We start from the raw sequence: 20,801 nt of genomic DNA, 5'->3' as shown, positions 1-20,801 counted from the left end.
TTTTTCCTCCTCCCATCAGGAGGTCAACAGTTGTGGGTTTGATGCCCATTAAACTGAACACATGCAGGTAGGAGTTAGACTGCAGCCTGACCGCCATCTGATACTCTGACAGACTGGGGAAAACAGGAGCCGTACAGGAAAACAGAAGAACTGGGGGCACATTTAATCCCAAATCAGGCGAGCCATCCTTGTATGTACAATAATGTCAAGTGGTTCCTCATCCCAACGCGGTTTTCACGTGGCCATGGATAGAAAAGCCACCCGGGAGTCTCCGCTGCTCAGACGGCGTCGGCGGACGTGTGACGAGGAGGCAAGTTGCGTACAGGAGCGTCCCCGTGCGTGGATTTGTCTTAGCCAACAAACAGCCCAGCTAATCCTCCTCCCCCACACGGATCCAGCCTCGGCCCCAACGGTCCTAAAACGCCATCCTCTCGCCACCGCCACCTCTGCGCTGCCACCAGTCCGACCTTGATGAAGCTCCTCAGTTCCAGGATGACCGTTTACCTTTAAAAAAAAAAGGAGAGATGTTTCAAAACCCAGACCGCGACATTCAAGAAGCGGAGCGGGGCTGTTCTCTCGACCTGAGCGCAGGGGTGCATGCATGAGTGTTGTGCGACAGACACCGACCAGATGTTTCAGCCATGTCCTACCTGGTGTGTGGCTGTCAGGATGAACTAAACAATTTCTTTAATTTGGAGAAGAAACCCTCCTCCTGTTCCAAATGTCCCTCCTTCCCGTCATGCATGCTGTCCCCTGCCTCAGGCGGCCTACCAGTGCTGCCCCCACCTGGACAGAGACCAACACTACAACAGCGAGGCTCGATACCGAACCACATCCGCACCCACGCAGGTGGTCAAAAAACGCCCCAGATGGGGCAAATCTGCAAATGCTAGTCTGAAAGCGTCCTCGTACCTGTGGTGGTGGCGGTGACACCGTTTACCGTCCCCTCCACGTCTCTTTCATCCTCGGCGTAGCTCATCAGGAGAGCTTTTTGTCTGTCTGTGAGGTTCCTGGACAGAAGCAGAGAACTGTTTGTTTTTCGTTCCAAACTCCAGCACGAACACACGAGCACCCCGAAGACTCACTTGGGTATTTTTATTTTAATGTGGACATAATGGTCTCCGAAGCCGTAGCCGCTGACGCGAGCGATCCCCTTTCCATTCAGGCAGATTCTCTGGTCCGTCTGGACTCCTGCAGGAATCTGAAGATGAGGACGACCCGGAATTTTAAACAGAGTTCAGGAACATCTTGGACAGAACGCGTAAGGCCGCGGGGCAAACGTACTGATAAGTTTAGCGACTCATAAAGGCCCTGTGTCCTGGCGGTTCCTCCAAGGATCGCTTGGGCCACAGAGACATGAAGGTCAGAGTGGATGTCTGGTCCGTCCCTCCTGAACACTGGACTTTTCTGGACCTGGGGACCAACGCGGACCACATCCCAAATCAGAACAGATTCATATCAGTCCGACTGATGTGTTTATGACCTCTTAATTGATAAAAAAAGTGACACTCGTACCCTAAATGTGATGAAAATCTCCTTTTTGCCGACTGGCATCCTGACCGTCTGACCGTTCTCCACCCCTAATCATAATAAAAGAAAAGAGTCCAAATAAATCTTTGTATTTAGGACATTTTCCCTCTAAATTACACCATTTCCAGCCACAACAAATGCTCTATTGTCAGGAATCAGAGACTGACCAGCGGGTACAGGGACCATCACCGTCTTCTTCTGTTTGGTCTGGCCCCGCCCACGGCACGACTGACAGGGGCGGGTGATGACCGACCCTTTGCCGCCGCACTGGCGGCACGTGGAGCGCATCACAAACGGACCCGTGTTCACCGTCTCCTGCAGGGACGACGACACACGTGTTCAGAAAGAGCAGCGCTAAGAGGTCCTGGTGGACCCTGGGGCCGGGGGGGGGGGGGGGGGGGGCTCACCATGCCGGTGCCGCTGCAGACGGGGCAGCGCTCCACCTTGCTGCCTGGCTCGTGGCCTTTACCGTCGCAGCGCAGGCAGGCGGCGTCGACGTTAACGGTGAGCTCCTTGTTGACGCCCTTGGCGGCCTGAGTGAAGGTCAGCTCCATAACGTACTGCATTCAAACAGAGGGAGAGTGGCAGCTTCGTCCAATAACGCAAACGAGCGCAGGAACGTCCGTGTTTATGCGGTCGAACCTCCTGGGGCTGATCAAATATGGCGTTGAAGTCGCCAAAGCCCCGGCCTCCCGAGTATTCCCCGAAGATCTTCCGGAAGAGCTCCTCTGGATCGATGTTGCTGGTCTGCCCGCTCCAGTACTGCTGCCCTCCTCCGGCCTGGCCGGCGTCAAAGCCCGCTCGGCCGTACACGTCGTACTGCTTCCTCTTCCCTTCGTCGCTCAGGACCTGCGGGAAGGTTGGTTGACATCGATGTAAACCGAGCGCGTCCGAACCGGTAAAAGGAAACAGGACTTTGGGGAGCCCACCTCATAAGCTTCAGCCAGCTGAGCAAACTTTTCCTTCGCTTGTGGGTCGTCTTTGTTGGTGTCGGGGTGGTACTTTTTGGCCATCTGAGAGACAAACCAGCAAATGCAACACTGGTTAAGAGACCTGGAACCCCAAGCGGACTGTGAAAACCTGCCAGAGAGGAGCACACCTGGTAGTAGGCCTTCTTGATCTCCTTCTGGGTGGCTGTGCGAGGGACGCCGAGGATCTGGTAGAAGTCCTGCTTGCTGCTCACAGGGGCGCTTGTGTGAAAGGAGAGCGCACCGCCCCCGTGGGGAGACTTAATTCCTACGAAGTGTCAAAAGAGGATAAAATATCTATATATAAGTTGGCAGAATTCCATCCTTCGTTTGACACATGCTAGGAGAGGATGCACAAGGCACATTTCTCTGACCGACGTCAACACATGCAGCAAATGCTCCACATTTAATTCGGTAAAATCGTCCCAGCATGATGGACAAAAATAGTGACGGGAAAAAGAATTTTTGAGGTCAATGGACACTCGATGGGAATTCTTGTGTTGATTCTGGATTACTGGGTCACTCAAAGCTTTGAAAACTGCATTTTCTGTGCACGCTTTAGTTGCCAATAAAGTCAGTTCTGAATGAGAAGCTAGATATTATATAGTACACTGTAATTACTTCAAACAGTCGAGCTAAAGACAGTGTACACTACTTGTGTAACTTGTAGCTTAAAGGACTTTTCCAGGGTCCAAAAGTAAAATCGTTTGGATAACAGAGGTGCACGTCATCTTGCCTGCAGGCTCCCTGTGGAGTTAAACAGAGGACCAGAATGTTCTAGAAACACACATTTAAAGGCGAGCGTTGAAGGAATGCTTCGTTACGGTTATTAGAGCTGACCAGATTAAATTAGACGGATAAAAGGTTGATGATGCAACATTAGCAACAGCTCTACTCAATCAAGTCTGACGACTGCAAACAGGAGGCAGCAAACCTTGCAAAATAGCATTATTAGCTCAAAGAGTGTACGGAATAAACGCCTCTCTAACGCACACTCCTCTTTTACGCCCACAGGAAAAACTGTCGACGCTTATTTTATTGGATCTGAATTGGCCACAACAGCTTTAGCTTGGGTTAGCTTAGCGCAGGCCAATAGCAGCCCACAGCACTCACCTGACAGCCCTCTCAATGTCAAGGCTTTGGCTGCTCCCCGAAACGGCACGCTCGTCCCAAGCCAGAGCTTTTCCGTTCCCAGGGTAGAAACGCTGCGAATCCCTCCATGGCCAGCGCAGATTACTGTGCGGGCAGCTCCGTGACGACCGCAAGACACGATGACTGTAGTCCAACGTGTGGAACACCGGGCCGCCGTGGACGCCATCATTGCTGCTGAGGCGCTGACTTGTCGGAGACAACTACGCATGTGCGGGAGGGAGGGCACGTGACCTACCGCCCAAAGATCCTCTATTAGAGGCTAGAGAGGCACTCTAAAAAAAATTAAAAGGACGAAGAAACGTTTGCATAAATTATTGTTTTTAATCTGACCAAAGAGGCATTTATGAACAATCTAACATCGCGTTGCAGAGTTTTTTTAAAAGTCATATTAAAAGAAAAAAAAGTTGCGCTTGTTTTAATGCGCGGGGTAGCACGCTAAAGCTGGTGTGCTCGCCAAGAGACGCTTGAGCTCAATCGGCAAACTCCGGCGAGCAAAGTGAGCGGACACTGCCGCCGCTCTCAACTGTCAGCTGTCGCAAGAGTCCTCGTCCAGCTCAGCCACCCGGAAGGCACCAAAGTCAATTTGAGAGCAGCATGAATCGCTTTAAGACCTCCAAATTCAAAAATACCACCCCGAAAATTGCCAAGAAAGACGTGAGTAGCTCCCGTGTACAGTTTTCCGCGCTATCGTTAGCATTGGTTGTTAGCTGTTCTGCTGAAGTGGTGTTTTGGGGGGACGCCTGCCTGCAGAGGGATGTTCAACTTCCTGCATTCGAACGGCTGCATAGTATTGAGAGAACTACAAGAAAATGTGCGGTCCCGCATAAGGAACCATAATAAGAGACTGCTGACACTTTGCAACCCAGAGTTACTAACCTGGACGTCGTCAATTACCCCGCTATTACACTGTAGCTAACTCACCCTTTTCTGATTGTTTAAAACAAACCAAAACGCGACACTCTTGCACACTTGCACATCCGGAGGTCGGTTGTGCAGATTACCCGAATGAGAAGACTCTGGTCTAAAGGCTGTTGGCGCACAAGAACTTCTGGCAAGATGCATCATTGGACCCATCATTGTGTTGGAGAAGAAGGGGAAAGGCTATATTCAGAGGGGGGGTGTTTGCTAGTCTGCAATCTTTGGAACCTGTTAAAGTGCTTCTTCCACGACTGAGGTCAGGTGACTGAAGCTGTTGTGTCAGACACAGACTTGGACTGAAGAAGGAGACTCTAGGTAGAGAATCTTAAAGAGAAAGATTCATTTCAGAACATTACCCTAATATCGTATCATCATCCTCCTGCAAAAATAAAAAATAAATCTTTCCTGAGCTGTGAGAGGCCCCGAGCAGGCGGCGTGTGCCCTGGTTGTTTTTATTGGAACACTTATCAGGTCGACTGCTTCCTCCAGATGTTCGTAGACCCCTGATGCTGGTGTGCATGTAAAGCTAGATCCTTCCTGCACGTTTATTCTTCCCTCTCTGGTTTCTGCTGACGAGATCCCAGCGTGCACGTTGAGATTCCTCAGGGACACCCGGCTGGCTCCGCTCCTGTGCAGGCATGTCAGGCGCTCACGTGTCCTGAGGAGCCGCTGCTCCGCGGCTGGATGAATCCGCAGGTGTCTCCCGCCTGTCCCGACCTCCATCCGCTCACCTTCTGTTTCGTTCAACGCAGGAATGGATCGACAATGTCCGAGCCGGTTCCTTCTCCTGCCAGGGGAACCACATCGCCGCCAGCTCGGACCTGGTGGCCTTCAACACGGACCAGGCTGGTGAGGAGCCTGCAGAAATGTGATTAATGTGGCGCGATGTCCACCCCAGAACGGTTTATTTGCTGTGTGTGCAGGCGGGGGCATGCTGGGCCTGACCTCAGTGAAGCCAGGCTCCGACGGCCGGTGGGCGGTCACCCACATTTCCTGCCATTCTGGTAGTTTTTTTGTTTATTTCATATAAAATCGAGCTGTTTCCGTGCTCATTAATGCCATTTTGAACGTGCCCCCCCCCCCCCCCCCCCCCCCTCTCTCCTCAGACCTCGTGAGCGACATGGCCTTCTCTCCTTTTGATGACGGCCTGCTGGTGACCTGCTCTGCAGACGAAACGGTCAGCTCTTCGATTTGCATCCCCCGTTTGCCCCCTCTTTTCCGCCTCCACGCTCCTCTCGGGCTCTGCTGCCCCTGGCGGGGGGGCTGCTCGGCCCCTGTTATTCCGTCTCCCTCCTCTCGCCGCTTTACCCTCGGACGCAGGTGTCAGAGCTGGCAGGAATCTGCTGAGCTGAGTCTGGGTTTTCAGACTCAGCAGCTCGGTTTCCCGAGGGACCCGTCTAAATACACAGAATTGCCACAAACACACACGTATTAGACTGCAGCCGCCTTTAATTCTTCTCATCTTTCGCCAATCGGACGTGTTTTTCACCTGAGGGTAAACGAGACGGCTTTTACTGGCGCATTATTCCACGCTTTTATTTGATTTTCCTCTCAAACCCTGAATTCTGAAAACAGGGATCAGAGTTCCTGTCACGGCTGCTGTTGCTTTAAGGTTTGGGAAACTCCCGAATCCTCCCGATAACCTCAGATTTGACCCTCCCGTGTGTGTTCAGGTGAAGCTGTGGCGTCTGCGTGAGCCCGGGGCGGAGCAGCCCGCCGCGCCGGAGCTGACTCTGCGGCCAGGTCGGGGCCGGCTGGAGCTGGCCCTCTTCCACCCCACCTCCTCCGGCCTGCTGGCTGTGGGGAGCACCAAGTGCCCCCTCATCTGGGACACCGGCCGCCAGGACTCGCCCCTCGCAGGTAGCTCCGGATGAGGACACGGTGACGCCTCATTATTTATGCGCACACCTGTCCGTACGTCATGTTTTGAGTGTGTCGGCCGCTCTTCTGTTTTCATTGTGGTCTGTTTTGTTTCTATGTGCAACGTGAGTATTTGAGGTGAAGTGGCTGGTTTTCTTTTTGTTCCCCTGGGGACTGACGCTGCCCCCGTGGCTCTGTGTGTGTGCTGGAGCAGCAGAGGTAATGTTGTAAACAGTCCTGGTGCTCCCTCTCTCCTCCAGACCGGCCTCAGGATGCAGTCACAATCCTCTGGCCTCACACATCCCCCCCCCCCCCCCCCCCCCGCTGTCCTCCCACCAATCACGTGACAGCTGTCCTGGCTGCTGCTGCTCACTGCTCATCCCGTTACTTGTGTCATCAGCTGTGACCCCCCCCCCCACACACACACACACACTGGCTTTTATCCTCGCCTTCCTTCATACGCGATTGAGGAACAGTGTTTGGACGGTGCAGAAAAATCCGAGCGCGTGTTTGGATTTGAGTCTGCCGCCCGGCTTCCCGGCTTCCCGGTTTTGTGGTGAAGCGAAACTGTTCCCACGCACGTTCTGTGCTGTGCTCACGCGTGGCGCCGCGGCCTCCTCGGCCCTCTGCTCAGAATTCCTTTCACACCTAATGCACAAAGACATTTGACCTTTTTTGCATTGGTATTTTGTATCATTTTACATCTCAAACTCTTGAATTAATGGCTTCAGTTCTCTGCTATGCTTTTTGGCTTATATCATTCGTGCGCTCACGATCATTCACATGCTCTTCAACCTTATCGAAGCCTGTGTAACTCGGCCTCTGCGTCTCTGGCGTCTTTCTCTGACCTCCTGTGAAATGGTGTGTCTGCAGTTTTGGAACAGCACAGCGACCAGGTCCAGAGTCTGAGCTGGAAGAACGACGGGACACTGCTGGCTTCCTCCTGCAAGGTAATCACAATTTGTGCATCAGATGTCTCGCAGATATCAGTGAATGCAAATCCAACAAACGAAACAAAATAATATTCAGATGAAATAAAATCACGCTGCTGTAATTATGCCTGCATGTAATTATATCTTATGCCTGATTATTATTAATATTCTATTAATATTAATTAATCTAATGGATGATGTAACAGTAATAAAATCGTGAGCAACTTAATAATCGCCTGTTTGTATGATGTAGTTGCAGTTTTTATCCCCTAGGTGTCGCCATCGCCCCACACCCAGTTTTTCCCCCTGGATGCCTCTACGACTCACTATTGTTCCTGTTAAGTTGGGTGGTTATTTAAACCAAGTTCTTAAGAGAGGGTGGGGGGTGTCACACTGCTCACAACACGTATTAGGCTTGGTAGGACAGCCACTAAAAAGTAGGACACATTTTCATACAATTATAGTGAACTGATTTTGTTTTCCCGATCTTAGCCCCTCCGACACCCCTGACTTCTAGAGAAGTAAGGGATTGATTCCCACAGTTTTGCATCCTTTCATGCCTCTTCTCATTGGTGTCACCAGGAAGTAATCACACAGCTTGAAGACATTTTTTGTGTAGGAGGAGGAGGAAAGGAGGTAGCCTGGGTTCTGGGAGAAGAGGTAGAGGAGCGGGGGGTTGTGGATTGAGTCGGGAATGGTTTCATGCACATATTTTATTTATAGAAAAGTCTAGCGGTGTTGGTACATCAGGATTCCTGCTGTTTCCTCGCTGAATCCCTCCATTCATCCGCATTTGTAACCAACTGTACGACGGATTCAGCGACGTGAGAGTGACGCCAAAGTCTTTTCGACAGCATGCGGATGAGCTGACTCGAAACGGAATCAACTCTGACACAGAAAAGGAGCAGATGTGTGTATTTAGCGGTCCTGATTGTCAGTCCAATCACTGTTGTTTGTCTTCGCCCTGACAAGTAACAAATGATGGCGAGCGTCAGCAGGCCCCCGGTCAGAGCATTTACCTTGACGACATAATCATCATCAGCAGAGCTACTCCTGCTGCCCCAGGAGTGGGGCAGGAAAGGAGGGGGGTGTGTGACACAAGATCAGAGTCCAGGGTGAAAGGGGGGGGCTCTCTAAGGGCTCTGGTGTCATTTAACTCGAAGGAACACCCAATTTAGATCGCTCTGTTTTAACTTATTAAAGCAAATAGTGCCCACCGACATGTGGGTCCAATCCCTGCGGCCCTCCCACAGAATAAACATTGGAGCACAGGGCTGGGGGCAAAAGATGGAGGGGCGAACTTCTCCCCAAACAGCAGGAATCAGGCCTCCTCTGTACTCAGGGAGGTGGCAGAAAGAGACTATTCATCTTACAGAATGTAGAAGATGGTGGACGAATACCGTGTTTATCCCAGTGACGGGTGGGACAGACGGGTGCAGCCCAGTCCCAGGACTCTCCTCCACCTGAGCTGCACCCCTCAAACCAGCAGCTGATACTGGTAACCGTGGGAGACGGGCCACAGGGCTCTGGCTGTGTTTGTTGATGAGCTGGGAGAGCTCGGTGCTGTTTGAAGATTCCCAGCATCCGCGCGTGTTTGCATACGCGCGAGCGTGCGCGGCGGCGAAAACCTCATTAACAGCAGCTTGAGAGTGAGGCTCATCGCCGTGGTTGAACAGCTGCGTTCTCAGCAAACAACGACACAAACGCACACATGTGCGGGCCTCCATCTGGGCCTTTATGAGCCGAGGTAGTGTGTGTGTGTTTATGTGGGTTATTGTCTTAGGCTTTAGAGAGTCCACTTGTTTCGTGTGTGTGTTTGTGTGTGTGTGTGGGGGGGGGCATCTGCCTTTGACAAGCGCCTGCAGTGTGTTTGCACTGCCAGATAGTTTCCGCTCTCTCCGTTTGCTCAACAACACATAGGTTGCCGACCAGTGTCTGACTGTCTTACATGTTTACATCTGCGGCAGCCGTGTGTGTTTATTGCTGCTGCATCGAGTGGACGCGCAACACGTTTGATTGACGCTCCCTTTTTATCCTGACATGCTCATCAGGAAGGAGGACGATGAGATGAGATGAGATGATGAGACCTCGTTTCACTGTTTTCTGACGTTCTCTCGGAGCAATTCAACAGGAGAATGTGTATGTATGTGTGTTTGTGTGTCTGTGTGTGTGTTGTTGTGGCACTGCTGAGCTTTTGGATTACGTCCAGGTCACAGAGATGAAGCCTGGGGGTATTGTGTTCATGGGTGGGCTCCAGAGCGCACACATGTGCACATGTAAACACACACAACCCTGTAAAACCCTGTATTTGTGCTGTGTATCCATAGGGTCCACACTGTGTGTGTGTGTGTGTGTGTGTGTGTGTTTTTGAGTGCATGACGGTCAGTTTCTCCTGGTTCCCCCTGACACGCGTGTGCTCGGCTCAGTCAAAGCCGTCGCTCATTACCTGCTATCTGCCCGCCATGGTCACAGTCACCCAGCAGACGTGCACGTCCCGGTCACAGCCTGGTCCCATTAGAGCCCCATTTCCTCTCAATCACGCAGGAGGCTCCCCGACTGGCTGCTGCGATCGGTGCGCCAGGCCGCCGAGGGGTCACTGGGCGGCATTTACCAATAGGGAGTCAGAGCACGGCGACAGATTTAGTCATCTCGAGAGATTTGGGCAGATTTAGGCGGACTTTATTAAAACTTTTAGTATGGTTTCTGTTTACGGCTTCAGAAGGGCTTTCCTTTAGCACACCATGAGAGCGCCTTGTTTTTATAAGTATTTCTTCTTTGTGTGTTTAGGACAAGATGCTGCGTGTCTTCGATCCCAGAGCCCAGCTGACGGCCGTTCAGGTGAGTCTGCTGACGATGTCCCAATAAAAACAGGCAGATACTGACCCTCCCCTGTAAACTGCAAAACAATGCCTGCACTCTAAATGATTAATGAGGTGCTAGCTAGCACCGAGCCTCTGAACTATGTACCTCACCGTACCTTTGTCATCGCAAGATCTTAAATTTATCTTTTTGTTAATTTTTCCTAAATTACAGTTCTATTGACTCTGATTCTATTTGTAAAAACTATAATTTTTTTTTTTTACAGACGACCACAGTAAATCTGGTGGCCGTGCAGCTGTTGCTAAAAGTGCTATCTGCGTGCTTTTTAATTTAGTACCGTCGGCGTACGGCAGGCCAGCGACGTTTCTGTCCGTGTGATCTATTTTTCGTCTTGCCTGTCTTTCTCTGTCATTTTCAGGGAGGGAGATCCCCCACAACAAAATTGTAAATCGTTAAAATAAAGATCTGCGAGCGTTTAAAACGCTGCCGTGCCCAACCACCAGGGCACCCGGGGAGCTGGAGGCAGCGCAGCTCTTGTTTGTCTTTCCCCCTCTTCTTCTCTTCCACTCTTTCATTACTCCCCTCGGCCTGTCGGCCGTGACCCGGGACCCCGCTGTGTACGGCTCCACCGCCGCCACATTTGATTGCTTTCTCCGTCCCTCTTGCCTCTGTCGAGGTCCGGTTCGGAGTGGGCGGAGCCTCTGACAGATGTTTGACACCCCCTCTGCTGAGGCTCTGTTTATCAGCTGTGACCGAGCAGGCGAACAATGCGTGAGTGTGCGAGGGGCTGTTTCCTCTACAAGCCCTCACCGACACTCTACATTTCATCAGCGGTCACCAGAAATTTCTGCAAAATTGTCTGTTTGTTCGCGTAACAACGAGTCGGCGAAGCGATGGCAGTTTTTCTCCAGTCTGCGCTTGGCTGGGTTGTTGTAGATGGGATGTGATGGCAGGTACCGCCACAAGCTAAACACAGAGGGGCAGAGAAGCCTTCCTCCAACTTGTAAAGTCAGCTGTCCTCAGCAAGAGAAACCACAACTTATTTCTGGCTCATTTCCGCTGCAGAATACACAATATTGATGCCTCGCGTTTAAGGAGGCGCCTGCAAATTTTAGTGTTTACATTTTCTGTAAATCTGAAAATGAGAAGAGGGCCAACTCTTGCAGGCACGGCTCATCCGGCGGGTTCGTGGCGATGGGAGCAGGGTGCGTCGTCGTGGAGATCAGCTACTGAGATGATCCGATGGTCCAATCGGCCACTGTCGGCCTTCAGACGTCAAAGAAGCTGGATCAAGCATCCAGAGACGCTGCTAATCGAACATTCTTGTTCTGGTGTTTCCACTGTTGTCCAGTTTCCCTCCAGTGGCGGCGTACTGGAGCCCAGTGCGTCCCTCCGACCGGCTGCTTGTGGGACGCCCTGGGCCCAGATGCCCTCTCCCCCGGTGGGGTGAATATACGCTGTAATTACGGCCCCCGCCCTCGCTGCGCTGCGCTGAGGGTAAATACGGCTGTGCAGGATAATTAAGGTCTTGGACAAGAGCACTATACTGTAGACACACACACACACACACACACACACACACACACACACACACATGAGCTTCTCTATGTTTTATAACTACTATTAATTATTATCGAAACTATTTGTTTTTCAGGATTCCTATATTTGGCGCCATGTTCCGTGTGAATCCATTTTTAATCAAATCATTTTGTTGATAAGTTGATAAAAAAAAAAATCCTTTGATCAGGCTCGGACAGACGAATCATTAAAAGAAACCGAGACGTCGCAAATTTGCTGAACGAATCGCGGCCACTCTGATCTTTAAAACTGAGATGGTGAATCTCTTAAAAGGCGACCGAGACTGTTGAGAATCTCACAAAGATGTTTAAAAGCGCGACAGGACCTGAAATCCCCCACATGAGGCCAAGGTGTGAAAGCAGGGAGCAGCAAACAGGTTCCACGCTTCCCCATCTGCCCTAACATCTGTATGAAGGCCTGGAGTTTCCAGATGAGCCTCTGTCCGTGTGTGTTCTCCGGCCTCCGCCCCGGCGGGGGAGGGGGGCGCTGACCCGAGTGGAGGTGTGCGGATGAAAGGACGCGTGCCCTGATGGGCGTCTAAGCCTCCTTTGACCGCCGGTCTCCACGGATCTGCCGAGTGTGTTCCTCTCTTCTGCGTGTGTACTTTGTGTGTCCCATGTGTTCTTCAAATTACTGCACCGAAAATACCCCTCATAGTTTCGGGCGAACGGCGGCCGCGGAGCTGTCGATCTGCGGCCGGGAGACAGGAAAAGGGAACGGTTTTCTGGACGCGCGGGCCAGATTCCTCTTTTTCAGCTCAAGCTTCTGCTGCTCTGGGTGAAATTAGAGAGGGCCAGGAGATGGAATGGGTTTGGATCAGAGAGGAGCAGAACGCTGGGCAGGGCCAAGCAAAAGCAGCGCGGTTTGACTGCTTTAGGTGGTTGAGAGCAGCAGTCAGACCATCATAAATTACACAGAACAAACTTACTGGTGGATTCGGAATTTTCCCAACAGTCATTTTCGACAACATTTATCCATCTGTGCCGTGTGATTTTGTTGATGTTGTTATCTTAACCTCCAGGAAAGATGAGATCGGTTTGGTCTAATCAAAGATTTCACACTTTGGTTCATTTAAGGACTCATTTAATGACACTAATCAGGCTCGTTGATTCATAAAATGATGGTGGCTTCAGGTTGTGGTCAGCTTAAAAGAGTTTTATGAAGATTTTCCCCTTAAAATGTTCAGTTCTCACCAAATTTAAATGGTTGGCAGCTCAGCTCTGATTTCTGCAGAGTAAAAGTGGTTAAAGGTTTGCAAAGGTTCACATAGACAGATTCGGCTGTGGAGAAGAAGCAAAATAAAAGAGCAGAAGCGGAATAAAAGAGATATTTGTCTCTGATCTGTGGATTCCAGCTCGCCAAGAATTCTGTGTTAAATATGATTTGTGCAGCAAGTTGGGTGGAACACAAACCTCCACATTTACAGGGACTATTTATAAAGGGGTAAAAAATGGTTAACATCAATTAACGGTAAATCTCCTGCATTTGCTCCACGGACAAGGAACTTCATCAATATCTCGGTGCTCGCCTCTCCCCAGCTGCACCGGCATCCTCCCCCGACTGCGAGATTCTCAGGTCTTATTAAAAATTCCAGAGAAAAGACACCTGGCAAGAAATATGTCTTTAATTTCGTTGAGGTCAAGCTGCCAATTAGCAGGCCAATCCCCGTCTAACCGACGTAATCCCGGTGACCCTTGACCTTCACGTGGCGTTTTGTCCTCTCTCATTAGCTGGAGCCCGGCTCGACAGCTTGGCCCGTGTCATTCTGGGAAGTATTTCCACCTTCGGCGGGATCTCGTACTGCGACATAATCAGCGGTGGCAATCAGCGTTTGGCTCCTACGCATTTCTCTTATGTGGGAGCCGTCAGCAACAGGAAGAATAATAGCTGGATTATGCTAACTCATCCAGATGGCAGCAGATGCGACGCGTCGCCTCGGGGATGCTCACGGGCAGATTCGTACGGACGCTGCTGCCTGATAACAGATATTTGATTTGTCCTTGTAATGCGGCTGTCTACAAATTCTATCGTATTCTGCTTCTTTTTGCTAGCATGAGCTTGTTTGGGGTTATTTCTTTGCAGTTAACCGACGTTAGCGCGTGTTTTTGATCGCCGTCGATATACGGCCGCTCTTTTTAATCGTGAATGTAACTTTTTTTGCACGTATCAGCGGAAGGTGGTCCACCTTATCCTTGGCTCAGTCGTGAGCGCTCCTAAGGCCCAGATTCCAGAACCGGCTCTGCTGGCAGGAGTGTGGCAGATGCTGGTATTCAGCAGTAATCTCTCCTTTCTCCAAAAGGTGTGTGAGTCATGTATATAAGTCGTGTTTTAGACACCACAACAGCTCTGAAATCGAGCCAAAGGTTAAAGTTTGCTCATGTTTGGATTTACTGTAACTTTCTCGGTAGAAACAGATGGACGAGTTAATGAATTCTGCTCATTCTTCTTCCTGGAAATGAGCAAATAGGACCGGGATGTAGCAGACGAGGGGTTTTAGTGCCTCGCTTTCTGACAGTATGCGTCTGTCCGGCGTGTTCAGGGGCAGAGCTGGTTATTTTTCTGGAAGAAGGAGGTTCCAGCTGGCTCTGCTAGCATGTGCGTTGGTTTGTGAGCAGAGGCCTCATTAGTATGCTGACATCTCCAAGACGCTTTGTTTCCAGGTTAGGTTGGAAGTCTCCGGGCCCACATGTGGGTCCCACCTGGAATCACAAGTGGACGGTGTTTAACTTTCCTTTGAGGGAGAGAGAAGATCCATTTCAATGCAGCTTTTGAGCCTTTGGTTTTCATGTGGACTTGATTTGATTTAAAGAATAGTCCATTTTGCTGGTCTCAGTGTAACTGCACCTCAGTTCTGCCTGACTTTTCCTTAATTGCCATCACCGCTAATTTGTTTTCATGACCATTCCCTGTTTTAAATAGTGGTTATTTTTTTTCCCCCTTTCAACTTGGCCGAAGCTTTCTGCTGGAGCTTTAATAAGAGAGGAGTTAATTCAGCCTCTTCAGCATCTTTGCAGCCAGAACTGTCGAGCGAGGTTTTAGTTGGCTTTCTGGTTTTATTTTATGTCCCGGCTTCTTTTGGGAGCAGGCGGTTGCTGTGAATTATTCATTAAGTGTGCTCTTGCTTCAGGCCACGCAAATAGAAGACGTCCACTAATGACCATTAAAGAGTGTTTAAGCTCCTTTGTTGAACCAAACACTATTGCCAAGGTAATTAAAGCAGCCAGGTAAAGACTTTTTTGCCTTTACACCAGCTTAATCATACGTATTTTCAGCTGAGAGGTCCAGCAGATTGAGGCTTCCTCTACACGTGTACTGTTTTTGTTATATTCTGCAGCGGACTCCTGGATAATTACTAGGAATAAACCCAGAGCTTTTGCAGCTCTCCACCAACAGTGACGCTCATTTATCATGACTGAATGGGACGGTTACTGGAAATGTTGCTTTAACATGCGCATGCCAGTGTGATGGATGTTTTAGAATTTGAACAAATAGACCTTTTTTTAATGGGCTAGAGCCGTCCAGAGTGGTGTTTGTGCTGATGCAGTTCAGAACAGAAACGACGAGGAAATTTTGCAGCAAGATTCCGAAAACAGTGAAACAGCTCACCGGTTAAGGGACACACCCTGTGAAATGTTATATTACGTTAATTTGCAGCTCATTTAAAACTCTTAGCTACTGATGTAAAGAGACGACATCAGCGCTAGCTGGTTGCTTCTGCAGAAGCTTCTGGGGCTGCTTTGAAGAGGCACCACCTGTGTGATGTGGTTTTAGTCAGAGGGAAGCCGCTCTCTCCGTGACTGCGGGTACCAGTGGGCCCGGCTGGACTTCAGGCGTCTCTGGCAACGCGGGTCTTTGCAGAGGGGTGTGGGCTCTCACTCGCTCCACTGCAGAGAATCGCGTCTTTGTTTCTGGGGTGCTGGTCTGGTGTGCAGACTCCCATCGGCCCCGGGTGTCTGGGTTGGTGCCGCCGTCAGCGGCATCATTTCTACATCTTTCCGTCTTCCTCAAATCTGTGTCCGCCTTCAAAAGAGAAACAAAAACAGCATCTCCGTAATGAGTGCTTGAACCTCAACCACACTAACCATCACAAACCCGAGCGGAGATCAAGAAGCAGGGACCCGAACAGGGATCCTTCCTCTGGCTCTCTGGCGCTTCTTTTGGTCCCGTTAGTTCCAAGAAGTGATTAGCTTTGGATGTCGCGCTGATCCGAACGTCTCTGACCTCGGGTAGTTTTCCCAGTGGGAGGACTCTTCCAGTAGGCACCGTTCAGTTGTTCCCAGTCCTCCCCGTGATGTGGTGACCACATGTGTCTGACTGAGCTCGCACGGCAGAATTAGCACTGTGGCACAATAAAACCAGCTCCCCAGTGTTTCTGTTCACTTAAGTCAAGTAAAGTTAAAAAACCTACTAACATCAGACTCGATCAGTTCGATCAGGGTTGTTGGATCTGTTGATGGTTGCGTAGCTCCTGTTAAAGTTTAACCGGATACTTTTAAAAGTTGTAAAGCTAAATCTATTCTCAATCTGCTCGATCGTCAAAACAAGCTAGAAAAATGATCTTTGGCAAGATCAGGGGATTATTTTTAGCTATAACGTACAAATATGTAATATTTGTCTCTGATTGCAGCAGTGGTAGGAAACTATTTTAATGATAATTCTATTCAGGGGGAAATATGAGAATAAACCAAGCGGAAGCTTCCAGAAGGGCGACGTTTGTTGCCAGTGCAGCAGCTTCGTTCATCATAGGTGTGAATAAGGACAGTTTCCCAGTTATTATATGTAAGTCCAACACCTGCAGGATAATATAGAGGAAATCCCTTCTAATCTCCACAGGATGGGCACATGAACCCGGGGGTGAAACGTTCGCTTCTGTATCGTCTTGACGATTACCTGCTTCCATCCCACCGCGCCTGGTCCCTATTAGGAGTCAAACAAAAATCCAAACAATCTGAACATGGAGCCCTGAGGAAGAAAGCCTTCTGGATATCCCATTCAAGCTACATGCTATATTTAACTCAGGCTCAGTCCACTTCGTATCACTTCTCCCTCCTCAGGGGCACCAGGTTCAGTTGCCGTGAGTACATTTTTCTGACTAAACACCTTTTCACAGAGGATATGAGGGGGGGGGGGGGCGGTATGAGAAAATGAATGATAACAGTAACAGTCTGGACAGTTCATCCAGCGCCACATGACTCTCTAATAGTGCTGCTGAAGGTTACACACTCGTCAGCGTCACGCGGCAGAGACGTCGGCGTGACCCCGGAGCGCCGGCGTGGTCGTGTGTCAGTTCTCTGCTGTTACAGCTGCAGCGGAGGATTTATTCCACGTTGCCATCCCCTTCGATTGCGTTCCCCTGCCCAGCTCCTGACCTCGCACATTCATTTTCATCATCGGGAAAAGCGCGAGAGCAGAGGAGGCAGAAGCACGGAAAAGTAGGAGCGCGGGCTGTGATTTGTGAGCGTTTTTTTGGAGGAACCGCAGAAACTTAAGATGGTTCCAATTAACGGAGGGAGAAAAAAAAGTGTTGGGTTTGACTTTTATTTTACCCCCTCCGGTCTTTATCCTTCCTTTTTTGGCCCCCGCACGCTTTTTGGGAAATCTGAATTAAATTCAAGATACATTTTTCGACTTGGTAACGTGACGTAAATGAGCCGTGATGCTGGAGAAAGCTCAACAAGAGCTAATTATGCATGGATGAAAGACAGCGGGAGGCTTTTTCGGGGGGGGGTGGGCAACCAGGCAAAGCTTATTGATTAGAAGAGAAGAAATAAAAGGGGTGAGGGGGGAAAGGTTCATGAGTTTAGCAGCTGCAGCTGAGTTTATGATGGTATAATTCACCTATAGTCACCCAGTTTTAGCAGGTAGGTTTTAATCCCACTATAAGACACGCAGACATACATGATAATAAAATGGGAATAAGTTCTGGGGCACTTCCAGGGTAGTCGTTAAAAAAAACTCCATGGATGTGACAGAGATTGTGATAGTTCCCATATGTGCAGGCCGATACCCGATATCGGTCCTGAGCAGCAGAGGTATGCGTTGGACAGAAGATGGAACGATCCTCTTTTGTTTATATTCGCAGACAATATTTTAAAGAACCATAAAACCACATTTGGCCAGACTGCTGACCTGAAGACTTTCCTGTGTCTGCGTTTCTGCCTCTAAATCGTTTAACCAGAGGCTCACACACTACCTGCTCGCAGTTGTTTGCCTTTGTTACACTTAGCAACACTTTCACCCTCTGGATTTTGTTCCGCTCCAACACCTTGCCTTTATTTATGAGCTCCTTCCTTATTTCCACCTGATCCATTCCATTTCAACTCTCTTTTTTGCAGGTTGGTGAGAAAAGGTGAATACTCTGTCAAGTCCTAGCTCATTTATCTTCCCCCTCTCTGTTCTTATATTCACATTCCTTCAGGCCGGATCCTTTTTTTCAGCTGCTGCTTTCCCTCTCTTTCCTTTCCCACCCTCCCTGAATTTTTCTCTCTGCTTTCTGAGCACGTCCTGATCGATTTGTAGCGCGTCTATAACGCTAAAGTGCGAGGGAGGGAGGCTCCAGGTGAGCCAGGCTGAATTATGACTGAAGAGGAGAGATAGTGCTTGGCAGCGTCTACATCCACGCAAAAGGTCCAGATGTTGTGTCCTCTGGCTGCACTGCAGTGTGAGTAACGCACTAGCTCAGTGATGCTAATCTCACTTTTCCTCAGGCTGAGTCCAAAGTCCCATAAAAACCCCTAATCCCCAGCTTCCCTCCTGTCATTCCGGTCACCGTGACGACGTCTCAATGATGCACCGCTTTTATGGATGAAGAATAATGTCACAAATACATGGCTGCTCTATTTGCTCTCAGGCAAACGACAAAACAGCCTTCTCTCCACATACGTAAATACCAGGGCGATATATCTTTTGGTTTTCACGCTGACCTTTAAAGTTCTCGGTGCCGTTTCACTCTGCTGCTCGTAACTCATTAACTATTAATGGATGTGACGCCGTGAAATTTTGTGCAGACATTTATGGGCCCCAGACACATACAGACTTTGGTGATCCAGTGACTTTGGCTCCAGCGTTACGCAGTCGGTTTCTGTTTAGTTTTAATATCTTGACACGCGTTGGACGGATCGCTGTGAAATTGGGAGAAGATGTCTAAACCGGGCGCTGAGAGGATTTTTACTGATGAAACGTGTTCCATGAATTATCATGAAAGTACATTTTATATATCATGTACAGCTGTTTATTCCACACAGCTGCAGGAATTTGATGCTCTGTACCTGTGAGATGGGCTAATTCATGAAAAACACCCATAAATCTGCAATATATTAAATAATGCGCGAGGAATGCACTTAAAGTGGCTAATTTGATTGCAGCCAGAGTTGAGCTCACCCTGTTCCCTTTTCACCGCAGCACTTGCGTGTTTTCTTTGGCAAAAACAAAGCCAAACGCAACCTTTCATTGTTCCGACCACGCGGCTGCTTTTCAGTCCATTTGAGGAACACAGACGTGACCCCGATTCGGCAGCGGAAAGCGATGATGTGGGATTTGTTCTGCTTACCCTCGCATGTAACATTAACACGTTCGGAGTCTTTTATCAGCCAGACACACGGCGCCAGATGCCCAACAGATTAAAATAGTTACAAGTCATTCCTCCTTTGGTGGGGGAACCAGCGCTTCATTGTCTTGTCCTTGGAAGGAAATCAGCCATCGCTGCCAGTGATAAATAGTGCAATGGCAGCGCGTGTTTATACCTTGCTGGGTTCTAGCTGTTCTCCTGCTTTGCTCCTTTCTGATCTATTACTATTTTAGATGTCTTTGTTTACTTTCGGCCCCTCTTGTGTGTCTGGGATGTTTTTTTTCTTCTAAACGGCTGACACAGATGGACTTATCAAGGCAAATGCTGGTGCGTGTACCTGCGCGGGGCATGCCGCTGCACCGCAGGCTGAAAAATGATCCCCGGTCTGAACTCAAGTGTTTATTCTGTCCAGGACTTATTATCAACTGTGTCATTGCTCCGCTGCTGTAACTTCTGAGAGCCGGGGCAGCAGAGTGTTTTGTAATCCCTCTTAAAGCAGTTTGGGAATGCACCAAGAGTGAAAAACAGTATTGGATACAGATGGACAAAGACCCGTCCTCCCTCAGGGAGGTGCAGGAGTGCACAGCTGACAGTTTCCTTTATGAAACTGTGATGAGATGTTTTGGAGCGTGCCCCCGACATATGTAACAATATCATTTATTGTTCTCCGAACGGAGAACAATGAACGCGGCTTCCACTGCAAAGTACCACATTCAGCTGACCGCTTATGATTAATGAGTCAGTTCTGCTTCGCAGAGGCTTGCATAAGGTTTAGAGTTGGGGAAAGTGGAATATTTCTGTGAACTCTGGATGAAGAGGGCATTAGCATCTCTGGCTTCTCCCAAAATGGTGAAAATCTGTGGTATGCATGATTGTGTAAATAAAAAAAAACCTGCAATGTTTGCTTTATTAATCAAAGTTGACAGAGAGCAGAAAGAAGCAGGTTCACACAGTGAAAATAAAATCTTTCACTTCCACTAAAAGTGGTCGGTTTACAGGATCTATCTTGTAAAAGTGACCATGTGGAGTCATCACCAGTGCAGCAAATGTTCGCCAAGCTCTTTTAAAAACAAATCTGGCCTGGGTGGCTGCTGATATGCATTCCGTATTTATATGTTTATCTGCAAAACAAGATTAGAGAGATTTGAAGCGCTATCAAGGGAATGGAAGGGAAACTGTGAAAATTCCTTTTCTTTGAAATAATAACTAAATGACTCACCACAGAGAAGGTTACTGCCCCAGCTCTTCAGGCCTCTCCAGACTTTTTTGCAGTTACGGAACCTCTGAAACTGAGGTTGCTTCTATGTTGTACTTCACCTCATCACCTATGGCGGTGGGCAGCTTTAATGGCTGGATAAACTAGAGGACAGATCCACCGGCGCGCTGAGGAGGGGCTCTGACCCGTCGCTGTAACGGTGGCAGGAGCGAGTGTGGACGTCAGACTCTGTCCTGCTCTAGCTGCCAAGCTCTTCAGGG

General features: G+C 49.4%; 2 protein-coding genes across 4 annotated transcripts in view; one reads left to right on the top strand and one right to left on the bottom strand.

The window, feature by feature from the left end:
* Positions 1-144: 144 nt before the first annotated feature.
* Positions 145-3,862, bottom strand: dnaja3a (DnaJ heat shock protein family (Hsp40) member A3a). 2 transcript variants are annotated; one of them, XM_029836420.1, is made up of 12 exons: positions 3,612-3,862; positions 2,630-2,766; positions 2,460-2,543; positions 2,173-2,379; positions 1,938-2,090; positions 1,698-1,845; positions 1,516-1,580; positions 1,285-1,413; positions 1,086-1,201; positions 913-1,010; positions 651-786; positions 145-504 (listed from the first exon to the last, which is right to left on the bottom strand). In XM_029836420.1, exons 1-11 carry the CDS (start codon positions 3,856-3,858, stop codon positions 665-667), a joined length of 1,506 nt encoding a protein of 501 aa, XP_029692280.1. In that variant the 5' UTR covers positions 3,859-3,862; the 3' UTR covers positions 145-504; positions 651-664. The 2 variants fall into 2 exon arrangements, with proteins under 2 accessions (XP_029692280.1, XP_029692281.1); XM_029836421.1 differs by lacking the exon at positions 651-786.
* A 232-nt stretch (positions 3,863-4,094) lies between these two features.
* LOC101079281 (mitochondrial import inner membrane translocase subunit tim16-like) overlaps positions 4,095-20,801 on the top strand; it is a 65,648-nt gene continuing 48,941 nt past the window's right edge. Inside the window, exons 1-7 of one of the 2 annotated variants that reach the window (XM_003964667.3) lie at positions 4,095-4,304; positions 5,321-5,417; positions 5,492-5,572; positions 5,675-5,745; positions 6,242-6,428; positions 7,302-7,378; positions 10,148-10,198. In XM_003964667.3, the coding sequence (XP_003964716.2) occupies positions 4,245-4,304; positions 5,321-5,417; positions 5,492-5,572; positions 5,675-5,745; positions 6,242-6,428; positions 7,302-7,378; positions 10,148-10,198 (624 nt within the window). In that variant the 5' untranslated portion in view covers positions 4,095-4,244. The remainder of the gene's footprint in view (positions 4,305-5,320; positions 5,418-5,491; positions 5,573-5,674; positions 5,746-6,241; positions 6,429-7,301; positions 7,379-10,147; positions 10,199-20,801) is intronic. The other variant, XM_011603974.2, reaches the window with a different exon arrangement.

The sequence above is a fragment of the Takifugu rubripes genome, chromosome 5, assembly GCF_901000725.2.
Source record: "Takifugu rubripes chromosome 5, fTakRub1.2, whole genome shotgun sequence".
Classification (NCBI taxonomy): Eukaryota; Metazoa; Chordata; class Actinopteri; order Tetraodontiformes; family Tetraodontidae; genus Takifugu; species Takifugu rubripes.
Note: the sequence above shows the minus strand (reverse complement) of the source record. Positions and strands in the feature narration are given on the sequence as shown.

Excerpts from the sequence above, each read along its gene's own strand:
- dnaja3a (XM_029836420.1), bottom strand. The coding sequence starts at position 3,858 with ATGCGTAGTTGTCTCCGACAAGTCAGCGCCTCAGCAGCAATGATGGCG. Across the intron at positions 1,846-1,937 it reads TCTGCAGCGGCACCGGCATG|GAGACGGTGAACACGGGTCC; the intron begins GTGAGCCCCCCC and ends TCGTCCCTGCAG. Across the intron at positions 787-912 it reads TGTCACCGCCACCACCACAG|GTGGGGGCAGCACTGGTAGG; the intron begins GTACGAGGACGC and ends GTCTCTGTCCAG.